The sequence below is a fragment of the Podarcis melisellensis genome (genome assembly GCF_964234715.1).
Source record: "Podarcis melisellensis genome assembly, chromosome: 2".
Classification (NCBI taxonomy): Eukaryota; Metazoa; Chordata; class Lepidosauria; order Squamata; family Lacertidae; genus Podarcis; species Podarcis melisellensis.
Window position 1 is genome coordinate 62200905 of NC_138529.1, and position 14293 is coordinate 62215197.

Sequence of the window (14293 nt, forward strand, 5' to 3'; positions counted from 1 at the left end):
GCTTTTCGTCAAGCAAAGAGAAAGAACATCCAGTCATGTCAGAACAGAAGCAGAAATATTAACACTGCACAGTTGGCCAAGCATAAAAAACCCCCAATTTCTTTTGGCAAAGGTGGAGCTGAGGACAAAGTCCTGGTCCAACCTTATTAGAACTTAAGGATTTAAAAGAATGCGAACCAAGTTACTGGGCATGTCTGTGTACGTTGTGGGAGGGGGGTACCAACTAAATGAGATTTAAGTGGTTTGCCTAAAATTTGCTGCTTTAGCAACAATTTGCATTCCTTATTCTTTTGAACTCCTAGGTACTGAGAGTGTGAGAACATAATTCTCCCCACCCATCCAGATCCTGTAAATTCCTACAAATTGCAGCATTTGGTTTAGGGTCCAGATTTTTCAGGATCCAGGTTGTCTATTTGAAGAGGATGACCAACATGGTTTCAAAAAGAGCATTGCTCCTGACTCAAGTTACTCATCACCTGACACGTTGAACCTATGCAATTTCATAAGCTGTGGTCGACATCTTTCAACATTTTCAGAGAAGCCTAGACTAATGCAGATATCAGGGGCTAGTATCTTATTGCTTTTTTTTGCAAGAAGCAGGTGTCCATAGCAAACACTTATAATATAAATGCATATATGAAGTTAGTGGCTAACTGCTGCAAATTGCATCATGTCTTCTGCTACACATTGTATTACATACTGGGGATTGTGGGGTGGTGGCAATATTAAACCAGCTTTTCACTTTGATGAATATGTGTGTAACTGGGATATTACTTCTCTCTTAATCAGGGGTAGACAACCTAAGGCACATGGGCCAGATGTGGCCCAATCGCCTTCTCAATCCGGCCCCGCGGATGGTCCAGGAATCAGCGTGTTTTTACATGAGTAGAATGTGTCCTTTTATTTAAAATGCATCTCTGGGTTATTCATGTGACATAGGAATTCGTTCATTTCCCCCCCAAAATATAGTCTGGGCCACCACATGGTCTGAGGGATGGTGGACTGGCCCATGGCTGAAAAAGGTTGCTGACTCTTGCTCTTAACCATAACCGATTGAAGCTGTCAAGCCTGCATGTAGGTTGACTGTAAACAGTGCAGACTGGTACTAAAAGAACTTAACTGTGTGGAAGCAGTCCCCTCCACCCCCGGGGCATTTCAGAACATCTACTTGTCCATACACAGAAGCAGAAAGGGAGATAATCTGATTTAGGAGAGGGCTTTTCTACATGTACCTCTTGGGTTCATTTTCTATCATTCCTAATTCCAAGAGTCAAATCCAGGAATGTAAGACTTGATAATAAAAGGCAGCAGATTATGTTTTGGAACAGCCCGAGCATGCAGAGTCTTGCTGCAGGAGGAAAGGTTAGAAATCCAAGTTCTCCAGTTACTACAAAAGCCTTCGATCCAGTATCATCCACTATTCTTCTTGCTGAATGCATCCGTTTTTTTAAAGATCTTCTCATCCAAGCATTAACTGCCGTTTGCCAGTATCGCTATGCAGAAGTCTCAATCAGCAACACAGGGCCCGCTTTTAATGCCCTTTATTCTCTCTCTCTTTCTCTGTTTGTGTAAACATATCCTCTGCATTATGAGCAAACTTCATCTCCAAGTGTGGAGCCTTATGTAGCTAAACTGGCATTATCTTGTGTGCAAGAAGGATGCGTCTGTTGACAACAGGCTTTAGAGATCCCCAAGATTTGTAGAAGATGATTAAGTCTTCAATTAATTAAAATAATAATAGAAAGAAACCCTCTAAGAAAGAGGGAGCCCAAACGGCTCAGTGTGGGTGGCAGCTGCATCCACACATTTTATTGCAGAATCAATGGAGAATCAATGGCACTTAGTTTTTTCTACAAAGTCCACCTACCATATAGATCTACTTTGCATTCCTTTGCCCCTAAAAAGTAGTTCTTGAGAAAAGGGTTTCATTCCAAAAATAAAAGCTCATTGCAGATTTAATTTTGTATCATCTTGTACAAAATGTACCAGCAATGCGGAGTTGTACCAAAACCTGCCCAGTGATGTTGCGGGTATGCATATCACAGTCACCAATTCCTTCTTTGTACACGTGGGGGTGTGCAGAGAGGAAAAGGTGTTGTTGACCTAATCGTGGGGATGGTATCAAGGAACCACACTCACCCTTGTGGACAGCAGCATCTAGAATTAATCCGGACTGAAAGCAGCATATTTAGGCAGAGCATCAATGATTCTGGGTTGAGAAAAACTACATTTTTGTGCTTCAGATGGGTTAGTGTAGACACAAGCTGAGCATGCTCAGTAGCCATGGAATGCTGACAGGGGTTGTGGTGGTAAAACAACAACAACAACATCTTGGAAAAGGCACTGCAACACATCTCTATTTTCTCTCACTCTCTCCCTCCATCTTTCCCTTTCTTAAAAAGGAAAAGAATAAACTGAGGGTAGAGCAATGGGTGTAACCTACCAAACCAGGAATGAAACCTAGCTTAAAGATGAATGATATAACAAGCTACTCTTCACAATTAGCCCTGACAAGGCCTGCGGCGGGAAAATGAGCAATATGTGGTTGGAGAAAAAGACAAGACGAGCCAGTTTATGGCTAATCCATAATGTGTAGATTAATAGATCTTGGTTAAAGCGATTCCTGATGCAAAGAAGAATTCTGAGCAATTTCACCAACCAAATGACAGCATAATACACAAAAGCTGAGCTACCCTTTGAATCAGGAAGCGCCCAAAGAAAAAGAAAAAGGTGACCTTGAAAGGATGCTGCTGCACTGGCTGGTCCTGGTTGTCATTCCAGTCAAGCATGTCTTCCAGAAGAGAGAGTTCAAGAAAATAAGGTGAAGGGGCTTGCTCTCTCACTTGTACAAAGAGATGCATTGGGGCTTGGACAAAGAGAGCATTGGAGACTTCTCTGAGTAACCCAACATTGTGGAAGACAGCTTGGGGTTAGTTGATGGTGAAAGAAAGGCATTCTGTACATGCCCAGGAACCTAAACAGCCATTTTATTATTATCTAAGAATCACACAGATTTGACAGCAGAAGCTCTTTCGTAAAGAGCTGAAGTGTTACTAACATTTTATAAGGCTTAGCAAAAGAAACATTATAACTGTGTAGCAGACGCATTTAATTAACACCGCATTTTTACACCAAATCTTTTGAATTCAATTTCTTTAAGCAGGGGGACCCTGGTATTATTCCTGGATACATGAGTCTGAGGCCCGCAAACTGTGATCCAAAGACATGTGGGTAGATGGAGCTTTCTTGCTACTTTGTACAGCTCAAAATCCAACCTGTTGCTGGGTTTCAGAAGCAGCTGGCCTTCTTGGCTGCTTGAGCTACAACAAGAAAAGCTTCAAAGAAAATTCCAGCTGAATGCCTGGTTCCCGAGCACACGTGCAAATGGCTTCTTTGGACTGTAAAAGCTCCCCAGTGAGAAAGCACTTGGCAAAAGCTCAGCTGGGCCATCAGCTCAGGTAGGGATATAAATCCATTGCCAGCGGCAGGTAGTTTGAAGTGTCACAAAGGAGCTGCAAACTGCTGCCGTGTGGCGCATTCCCTGTGCAGGATTTCAGCTAATTCTGGCTCATCTCCCAAAAATCTATCCAACTTCCTTAGCTGACATTGCCCTTTGCACATGCATCTCATTCACCTATGCCTTCCACATATGTAACTAGGGTCATCATTCCTCTCTTCTAGCACCTTAACTATCTAGAACAGAACTAAAGAGAGAACAACAAAAAGATAATATTGAAACTTCGACATTTCATGTGGCTGGGTGGAAGCCCAATATCTGGTCAGAGCTCAAGAATTAAAAGAAATAATGCATTCATACAAATCTATGGTGTGTTCACACTTGGAATAATAATAATGATGATAATGATAATATAATAATTATTACATTATATAATTATTATAATATAATAATAATCATCAAATATTTTAAACTTCCCTAAACAGGGCTAAGTAGGGAGTCAAGAGATAAAAGGAACAACTGGCAAGTTTGGCCTTGGAGTTCAAAACAAAGCAGGGCAAAGGCTAATAGAGTTCTGTCAAGAGAACAAGCTGGTCATCACAAACACTCTTTTCCAACAACACAGGAGACGACTCTACACATGGACATCACCAGATGGGCAGCATCGAAATCAGATTGATTATATTCTCTGCAGCCAAAGATGGAGAAGCTCTATACAGTCAGCAAAAACAAGACCTGGAGCTGACTGTGGCTCAGATCATCAGCTTCTTATAGCAAAATTCAAGCTTAAACTGAAGAAAGTAGGAAAAACGACTGGACCAGTAAGATACAATCTAAATCAAATCCCTTATGAATACACAGTGGAAGTGAGGAACAGGTTTAAGGATTTAGATTTGGTGGACAGAGTGCCTGAAGAACTATGGATGGAGGCTCGTAACATTATACAGGAGGCAGCAACTCATGGGCATTTGATCTTATCCACAGGACAATCTTTGTGTAGGAGGTTCTGGAGTGTGCCATCACTGCATGAAACATTCTGGCTACGTAAAAATATTGACTTTTATTCTGTTATATGCCGTGCTTCTCAGGACTGCTCATTTTACAGTTAATGGAAACGGTTGTTGAATTAATTAATTCATATGGATTTAACAGATTTTTTTGTATCCTTGCTCTGGTTTGGATATGATTTTGATCTTTACCTGTTTCATTTTTTGATATATTATTCTTGGCCACATTTATTGATCATTCTGATATGTTGTGGTCTACTTTTACTTCCCTTGGGAAGGAGAAGCAGGTTGTAAGCAATAGATGAAAAGAAGTCAAAAGACAATGCAGTTTAGAAGCAGTCAATGAAATGAAACTGAAAAGATACCAGGCATGCCAGCTACTGGCACTACTTGTGGCAAAGGTTGTGCCAGAGTCTGCATGCTCCTATTTAAATGCTGTAAATCACAAACAACAAAGCCAGTTTTGCCGCCTGAAGACAACATGGTGCATCAACAATTCTCTCCTACTGTCAGCCACAAACTCAAAACTAGGGAACTATTCCAATACATTTCACCCATATCCCTAATATACACATACAGCAGCTCAATTGGGAACTCATCGCCTCCACATCATGCAGTGAATGAAGCCAATGTCTCTAGCATTGCGTCACTTACAGCAGGAGTGCTTTGTTTAAAGACTGGCCCAACACCAGACCCAGAAGACTACTTTTCAGAGGCAGTTTACATTAAACACTGGTAGGATTTGAACAATCTGGATGGATCTGTTCCCTAAGCTAGAGATGACACAGACATAATGGAGGCGAAAGGCTGAGTTGATACCTCCTCTGCTAACACTGACAAAACAAGGGAAGTGATAGACACAGCTCAGATTTATAGAAATGGTAAAGCAAGGGGAATTTAGCTAGTGTTGATAGCGGTTTGCATTGAATACGAATGCTGAAGCCTGAGCTTCTAAAAGGCCATTTCTTGTCAGTGTGACTGCTCTTGATGCACCAACTGACTCCCAGTTCACACAATAACAACAGTGGTTTTGGGTTGTTGTTTGTTAATTCAAGAAAGTAACACCCTGGGACTTACTTTAATTTATTTATTTTTATTTTTGTGATTGTCAGCTGTTTTAATCTGTTGATTAACACTGTGTTTCAGTTGTTGTAACCTATCCTAGGGCCTTAGGGGGGAAAGGGCAGGTAATAAATTACAACAACATCGACAACATCTGGAAAGCCACAGGCTCCCCTTGCATGGCATGAATGAATTCTCCTGACATATGGTTGTCAAGCCTCTGCTTAAAGACCTCCAAGGAAGGAGACTCCACCACACTCCTTGGCAGCAAATTCCACTGTCGAACAGCTCTTACTGTCAGGAAGTTCTTCCTCATGTTTAGTTGGAATCTTCTTTCTTGTAGTTTGGAACCATTGCTCCGTGTCCGCTTCTCTGGAGCAGCAGAAAACAACCTTTCTCCCTCCTCTATGTGACATCCTTTTATATATTTGAACATGGCTATCCTAAGACCCACATTCAGACAATAGTAGCCTATTCATGTTTTATACTCATTGCTCTGAAAAAGCAATGATCTATATTTTTATGTTTTCTCATTCATCTATCTTCCACCTGCTCCAAGCGAGGAAGCCAAGCAAGAAACATTTGTTCCCTCTAGACATCTGAACATTTTATTTGTTTGTGGTGACCAGCAGTGTGTGTGGGGGGAGGGGGTCTTTGACAGAATTGTAAGCATTTTCTAATAAGCAGATGCCATAGTGAGATCGAGTCTTAGTAAATGGTGGGCATTACCAGACTTTACTCCTTATAAAACAAACCTCATACACATTAGGAAGGATTAAAAAACAAACACAGAATCTGCATGTGTTTATTCCTTACCTGTGACAGGATTAATGGCGAAAAATCTATTATGGTTTTCATTTATGATGTGGAAGGTGAGCTTCCCTTGGGAGCCAGAATCTGGGTCAGTAGCTTCTACCTGAAGGATGGAGGTGTTGGCTGGGGAATTTTCCATGACAGAGGCATAAAATATTGGTCTCGACATCTGAGGCGGATTGTCATTTACGTCAGTGACTTCAATGTAAATGTCAACCACAGAAGACAGAGGGACTGATCCTCTATCAACAGCTAGCACCGTCAACCAATAATGACTGTTGGGTTCTCTGTCCAGTGGACCTGTGGTAAAGATTGTACCTAAGAGAAATAAAAAAAGGGGGGATATATGGATTCCACAGTTTATATATATATATATATATATATATGAATTCCTTTCAAAAATTAAAGTAAGTGGATTTCTTACTCCGAAGCCCTTTAAAGACAAAGTAGCCCAGGCTTCCTCAACCTTGGCCCTCCAGATGTTTTGAGACTACAATTCCTATCATCCCTGACCACTGGTCCTGCTAACTAGGGATCATGGGATTTGTAGGCCAAAAAAATCTATCTGGAGGGCCAAGGTTGAGGAAGTCTTATAAACATAGATAATACAACAATTTTTTTAAAAAGATGCTGGCAAATGAAAATTTCAGGCCAAACAACCCATGCCATTTAAGCCATTTTTTCTATCTTGTCTAGTGTCCTGTTATTATTATTACCTGTGTCCTTTTCAATATCGAAGACAGCCAAGCCTGTTCCCTCTCTGATAAAATACTGGATTTCTCCATCTTTCCCTTTATCGCCGTCGTGTGCTATCACCGTCATCACTGATGTCCCTTCTGGTCTGTTTTCCTTCACCGACCCTTCATACACAAAAGAGGCAAAGCGAGGTGGGTGCAAGTTTTCATTGACGTCCAGAACATCAATCTCAATATGGCAGAGGGAAGAAAGAGACAGGGGCGTCCCAGCATCGCTGATTCTCACAGTTAGATTGTAAGAGTCCCTCTTCTCATAGTCCAGCTCTTTTTCCAAGATTAGGGCCCCTGTAAACTCATTCACGTGAAACATATCCTCATCATCTCTGAACAGGCTATATTTTAGCTCTCCCCCAGATGCAATATCTGGATCAAAGGCTTCTAGGAACAGCAATGTTGTCCCAAGGGGCAGGTCCTCAGGAACCTTCACCTTATTCAAGGCTGGGATGCAGCGTGGAGAATTGTCGTTTACATCTTCCAAAGAAATAACCAGATCAGCCACTGCAAAGAGCTGCTGGCCTGTTAGTGGCTGGTCTCGGGCTTCAACTTTTAATATGTAATGAGGACACAATTCTCTGTCAAGGGGAACAGTCACTGCTACTTCACCAGTGATGCTATTGATGTCAAATTTATCAGAAGGTGCCAAAAAGGAATATTTCACTCTCCCATTGTCATTTGTATCCGCATCATCGGCTTTCACCACAGTGATGGTTGTGCCTATTTCTACGTCCTCTGGTATAGTAACCAAGTATGTATGTTGCGAAAATTTAGGAGCGTTATCATTTGTATCCAGAATGTTTACTGCTAGCAACTTCCAGGAAGACTTCTGAGGAATGCCAAGGTCGTATACTGTAATGTTAAGTACGTAGAAACTTGTTCTTTCATGGTCCAAAGGAGAGGAGACCAGGAGGAGACCCGTTTCTGTGTCAATGTAAAAACGACCATCCTCATTCCCAGAAGATATTACATAGACCATCTTTCCATTAAAGCCGGTATCACTGTCTACAGCTCTCAGCTGTGCAATGGTTGAGTTGACTGGGATTGTCTCCATTATATCAATAGATCTTGGGAAGGCATCATCGAACTGTGGCGCATGGTGGTTTATAAGATGCACATTCAAGGAGGAATCTTCATCTGGTTTTTGCTCTGGAGACTGGGATTCAATAGAGTGGATCATGCTCTTAGTTAGTTCCTTAAGGACCCCAGTATCCTCACACTGAACGTCTACTTGGGTATCCTGGTAGACCACAGTGATATTTACATAGGTTGGGAAAGCAGAGTTTTCTCCATCTGTGGCTGTGATTTTTAAAGAGTAGGACGTCGCTAGTTTATCATGGAGATCTCTTAGAGGAGCTCTAAGAGAAATCACCCCAGACACAGGATCCAATTCAAAAAGCTGCCTCTCATTGCCAGACATGATTTCATATTTGATGGGCTGAAGCTCGTCATTATCAATGGCTGATACTGTGATCACAGAGTGGCCAACAGGTAAGTCCCATGGAATACTTGCATTGCAGTTAATCTTCTCAAATGCTGGTGCATTATCATTCATGTTATTCATTCTGAGGGAAACGAAAACCTCGGTCTGAAGGCGAAAAGGAGACCCCGAGTCTGATGCCCAGACACGCAAATGGTACAACCTCTGCATTAGCTCATAATCCATTAACTTGGAGATGGAGATGACACCTGAAAATGGGTCAATGGTAAATGGAACAGCTCTCTGGTTGGCTATGGTATATGTGATGAAACCATTCTCCCCAGAGTCACTATCTGCAGCCTTCACAGACAGGATGCTGGTGCCCAGAGGCAGATTTTCATCAAAGCTGCCATGGTACGATGGTTGGTTGAAGCTTGGAGCATGGTTGTTGCAATCAATAATACTAACCAAGACAGTGGCAAAGACCTCACTGTAACTTGTTGTAACTTTGAGTTCAAAGTGGGACTGTTCCTGGAAATCTATTAGTTTGTCTGTAGTTAACAGGCCAGTCTGAGGATTGATTTTAAAACTTGTGCTACCAGAACTGGGTTTCAGAATGTATTTTAGGTTTGGGAGAACTGGACTAATCTGAACCATTGCAACATGACTGCCAGGAGGTGCAAATTCACTGAGCTGGACATGATACAGATCTTTTTCAAATCTCGCAGAGGCGTATTTGGAAGGTGGTATTTGAATAACTACAATCTGAGAAAGAAGAGGTGGCTTGTTTTTGTCTTTAGCCCGTAGGCTGAGATTAAAACCATGTGGGTTATCGTTCCAATTGATCTCTCTGGCTGACACTATCATGAACTCATTACTTCCCACATAGGATCTAATGGATTTGAAGTGCATCCTTGGATCTCCAGCCACAATGTCAACTGAATCTACCCCAGCTCCTGATCCACCTACTTCCACACTCAAGGTAGCATAAAGGAGATCCTCAGGAGAATCGGATGGCCTCACCATCACTGAAGTTATAATGGGGGGTTTCTTGATAGATGGCTCCACCTGGATTGTAAGACTGGCCACGTTTCCAAAGCCACTTCCTTCAGAGATCTTCTTCATTCTGTCCACAGCCAGAACCTTTAACTGGTGCTTCCCCCTGTGGGTGGAGTTCAGTTTCACAGCAGTCATAATTACCCCACTGGTGGGGTGAATGGAAAATAGTGGTGACTTTGTACTAAATGCATAATAGAACTCTGCATTCTGACCAACATCAGCATCTGTGGCACTGACTGCACCAATGGAAGTTTTCAGGGGTGTATCTTCTTGGATGGTGACTTTATAAGAGGGTGGTGAGAACAGAGGCTTCAGGTCATTTCTGTCAAGGATGTGGATCAGTACTTTGGCCCAAGCCTCATAGGCAAATGTTTTCTCCAAGGCTTGGATTATTAACACGTACTTGTCTTTGAACTCCCTGTTCGGCCGCTCGGTATTACCACTTTTAGTCCTGATCCTCAAAAAGCAGAAATCTCCCACAATATGCTCCTCAGTTTTAAACAGGCCACTCGTGTCCCCAGAAGCAATCTTGTATCTGATGTCCCATGCTGGGTCCGTGATGTAAATGCCCATTTTGACATAGCTCTCCACATAGGTTTTGGGAGGGGAATTTTCATAGACTGTTGTGTTATAAAGGGGATAAGTAAAGTGCAACAGGGAAGCATTGCCTTTTTCTGAATTCCCTTCACAAGCCAGAAAAGATGTCAGGCACAGTGCAACAGTCACGGCGAGCCTCCTTGTTCTGATTTCCATTGCAGGCCCTAAAGGAAGGAAAATGAGAACAGTGAGGAGGCGGAATTGCCAAAGGGAAAACAAGGTACAGAAAAAAATAATACAGAGCCTAAGTTAAATGCAGTGGTGACCAGCAGGATGTGGTTGGGCTGTGCTGTTTAGCTGACTTCCTGCCAGTTACAGAGGGAGACAGGCAAGGGAGGTCAGTGTGGTGTGGGTGCAGTGGCGGAAGCATCAGATTGGCTTTCCCCCTGCACCACACCAATCACCTCACTGCTTCACCCATCTCCCTCTCATTTCACTCCTCCTATACCCTGGTCACATTTCTGTCTCTCCTGTGTCAGAACCTAGCTTATTATTATTATTATTATTATTTAATCATTTTTTTGATACAAACAACAACAGCAAAAGAAACATACAACAAAAAACATAATAACAATAACAACAAAATTTGACAATTCAGATTTGAATACCTGACTACACCTTTTAAAACAATATTTTCCCACCTCTCTCTCTCCTCCCCCTACTTCTCACCACTATCCGCCTTATCACTTAAATATTTGTTCCAGATTTCTTCATATTTATCCATTCTTACTTTGCGTTGACATCCAATTCGTTCGTATGTAGCTAATCTAATCTGTCCATATTATCAATCCATGTGCTCAATGGAATCTTTTGGGGGCTCTTCCAATTCATCAAAGCAAGTTTTTTTCTTCTAATATAGCATGGTGCATCCATTTTTTTGACCCCTTGAAATCTCCAATGTTTCCGGAATATAATTTAGAATTAAATTAAATTCCCCTAAATAACATTTATTATTATTATTTATTATTCTTGCTATAAATATCCTCACCTTGCACCAAAATGATCTTATCATCGGGCAGTTAATCATCATATGTACTAAGTTCGCATTTTTACTCCCACATCTCCAGCAGTTGTCTGCACTTGGTGTCAGAACCTAGCTGCCCTCTTTCCCTCCTTAACACATGACATGCTTTATGGCTGGTCTCTTCAGTTACACATCATTTTGTTAGCGATATTACAGATATCACAGAGGAAAGGGCTTAAGGCTAATCATAATACTGAAAATATTTTTGCAAAAAGACAGGTGAATGCTTTTTAAAATTTGCATTCAGGGATGAAAAGAGAGAATATTTACATACATTTTGGGTTAATTATAGGTGCCTATATTTACCCTGGATATCCCGGGAGATCTCTATCAGGTGCTGTTCCTTCCTGTTTTAAATTAAAAATCAATGATCAAGTACCTGCCAGATGTTTGGCACTATCCTGCCTTAAACAAGGCAGACTTGTTTGTCCAGACACTTTTTCAAGATCCCACGCCCCAAAATAGCTTGCTTTTCACTTTAAGTCAAATGTATGGTGCACATAGCCATAGCCTCAGTTTGTAACTGTGCTGGTTATGTGTGTATGAGTCTCACTTGTGGAGATGCTTTATTAAACTAGATACAGCGGTACCTTGGTTGTTGAACTTAATCCATTCCATGGGCACACTGGCAGATTGACCGGATTGTCTTTGCTTATGCACCTGCATAGCTCCAGCCTCACCCTGTCTCATCCCAATCTTCTAACTACTTAGGCTGCTACTGGATATAGAATTGGGCTGGGGAGGGAATACAGTACACATATTTTGCCAACCAAAATGTCACAAAATTGCATGCAGTTCTACAAAACTCTTTTATCAGACTAGATGGTAACAAAGCAGCAGCAACAAAAGGGACACACACACACACACACACACACACACAGTGTATCTTGTAGTGACGTCATTTGTCTCTATTTTGTAAGAGGCCAAAGATGAGGTCGGGAAGGAGGCAACAGTCAAGCAAATGAGGTCTATTTGGTTGCCATTCAGGTTGTACTAGGGAGCAGAAACACACAATGGCTGTTCCCTTATCTAGGCAAATACCCAAACGAGTCTAGATCCAGGTCTGTCCTCCATCCTTAGACAAAACACACAGGTTCCTTTGTAGGTGGGCAACAGGTAAACAGAAGAAACAAAGGAAGACATAGATTTATGGTGGAGTGCTATATCCCCCCCCCCAAACCACCCCAATCGAAGCCAGATTGAGTAGCTTTACCCAACAGTTGAAGGGAATATAGATGCTTGAGATGTCAGGTATTGATCGTCAAATTGACGATCTCTCTTGGGAGGTTGTGGACTCCCCTTCCTTGGAGGTTTTTAAGCAGAGGTTGGATGGCCATCTATCATGGATGCTTTAGCTGTGATTCCTGCATTGCAGGAAGTTGAACTTGATGACCCTTGACGGTCCCTTCCAACTTTACAATTCTATGAAATTTATTTGATAGAAACCAATGGTCAGCAGAAAAATACAAACAGCAATGAAGTACATTTTAGAATTCATGGCCCCTAGCATGCAGGACTCCTTTTGACATTTTGTCTAATGCTTTGGGCTGCTTAGGGAAACATAGAATCTTTATATGTAGTGTATCTATTTCTATCAACAAATAGCAGATTTGCTCCCTATACTGTTATAAAGGAAATTCTTTGGGAATACTACCCCTGGGAGAATAATACATGAATATATTGCAAGGAGCACAATGAAATATTTTTTTCCACCTCTCCCTGGATGCAGATAAACAGGCATTCTGGCATATGTCCCATCCAAATATGCTGTGGGCATAATTTGAAATCTCAAAGCTGTAAATGCCTCCCTCAGCATGTCAACCAATCGCTTAAAAAAAAAAGCAATCTGGAAGACCATAATCTGTTTTCTCAGAATGATAAAATGGTGAGAACTGCATAGTTTGGAGATGACATCTAGCTAAAAGAACCTCCCACACTTTAACTTAATTTATAGTGCACTGTTTTTCAACTATAGAAGTAGCAAACTTGGGGGCATTAACAATCAGTCCATATTGGATTATGAGGGTTTCACACTTGTACAGCTCTATTAGGGACGCGGGTGGCGCTGTGGTCTAAACCACAGAGCCTAGGGCTTGCCGATCGGAAGGTCGACAGTTTGAATCCCCGTGATGGGGTGAGCTCCCGTTGCTCAGTCCCAGCGCCTGCCAACCTAGCAGTTTGAAAGCACGTCAAAGTGCAAGTAGATAAATAGGTACCGCTCTGGCGGGAAGGTAAACGGCGTTTCCGTGCGCTGCTCCGGTTCGCCAAAAGCAGCTTAGCTATGCTGGCCACATGACCCGGAAGCAGCTCCCTCGGCTAATAAAGCGACATGAGCACCACAACCCCAGAGTCGGTGATGACTGGACCTAATGATCAGGGGTCCCTTTATTAGAAATTTGCTCCAAATGACATGCTTTTGGGGCGACAGGGTCTGGTATATTCTGCTGTTTCAACCAATACAGAAGCAAAGCAGTATGATCTGTGGCCTGTCAGCTACTGAAAGAAGGGTTCACTTCCCCTCAAAGATGCTTGCCAACCCATATGCTGAGCAAATAATTTGAGAGAGAGAAGTGCTCTTAGAGAAAAATGACAAGTTTGGGCTCTGAGAACAAAAGGACGGACAAACACACACACACACACACACACTCTGCTTATTCTCAGCCAGAGAGCCATGATTTTAACAGTGCGGTTCATGTCACAACTTTAACAGGGTTGAAGAGTCAGGGAGCATGCAGGAACTTGTTTCTCTTTCTCTTGGTTCCTCATCTGCTGATCCTAGAAAGAAGCCATGCAAATGCTGGTGCCCTCAAGTCCTGTGAAGCAGGAAGGATTTCATGTCTCATACAGTAAATGAAATGAGCAGAGGCTTCATATGATATCAAAAGGGACGGGTCCTGCTGTGGAAGTTTAGCTAGTCAAAATTGGCATCAGGGCTTCTGGTCTTTCACAGGTGGTCTCCTTGCCCAGCAGTGGCCAGCTGGTGACAGCATGAATGCAGCACACTGATGTGATTGGTGGGTATTCACTGATTTTGCAATTCTATATTGTTGTGATCGATTCATTGTATTTACTGTAATGTTGTTCAATGCTTTTGGTGGGGCTTGG

General features: G+C 42.1%; 1 protein-coding gene across 2 annotated transcripts in view; it reads right to left on the reverse strand.

Moving 5' to 3' along the window:
* The window catches only part of FAT2 (FAT atypical cadherin 2), a 112963-nt gene that overhangs the window by 65797 nt on the left and 32873 nt on the right, over positions 1–14293 (reverse strand). For both annotated transcript variants that reach the window (XM_081900955.1, XM_081900954.1), the window contains exons 2-3: positions 7056–10328; positions 6343–6657 (exon numbers count right to left, since the gene is read on the reverse strand). In XM_081900955.1, the coding sequence (XP_081757081.1) occupies positions 6343–6657; positions 7056–10320 (3580 nt within the window). In that variant the 5' untranslated portion in view covers positions 10321–10328. The remainder of the gene's footprint in view (positions 1–6342; positions 6658–7055; positions 10329–14293) is intronic.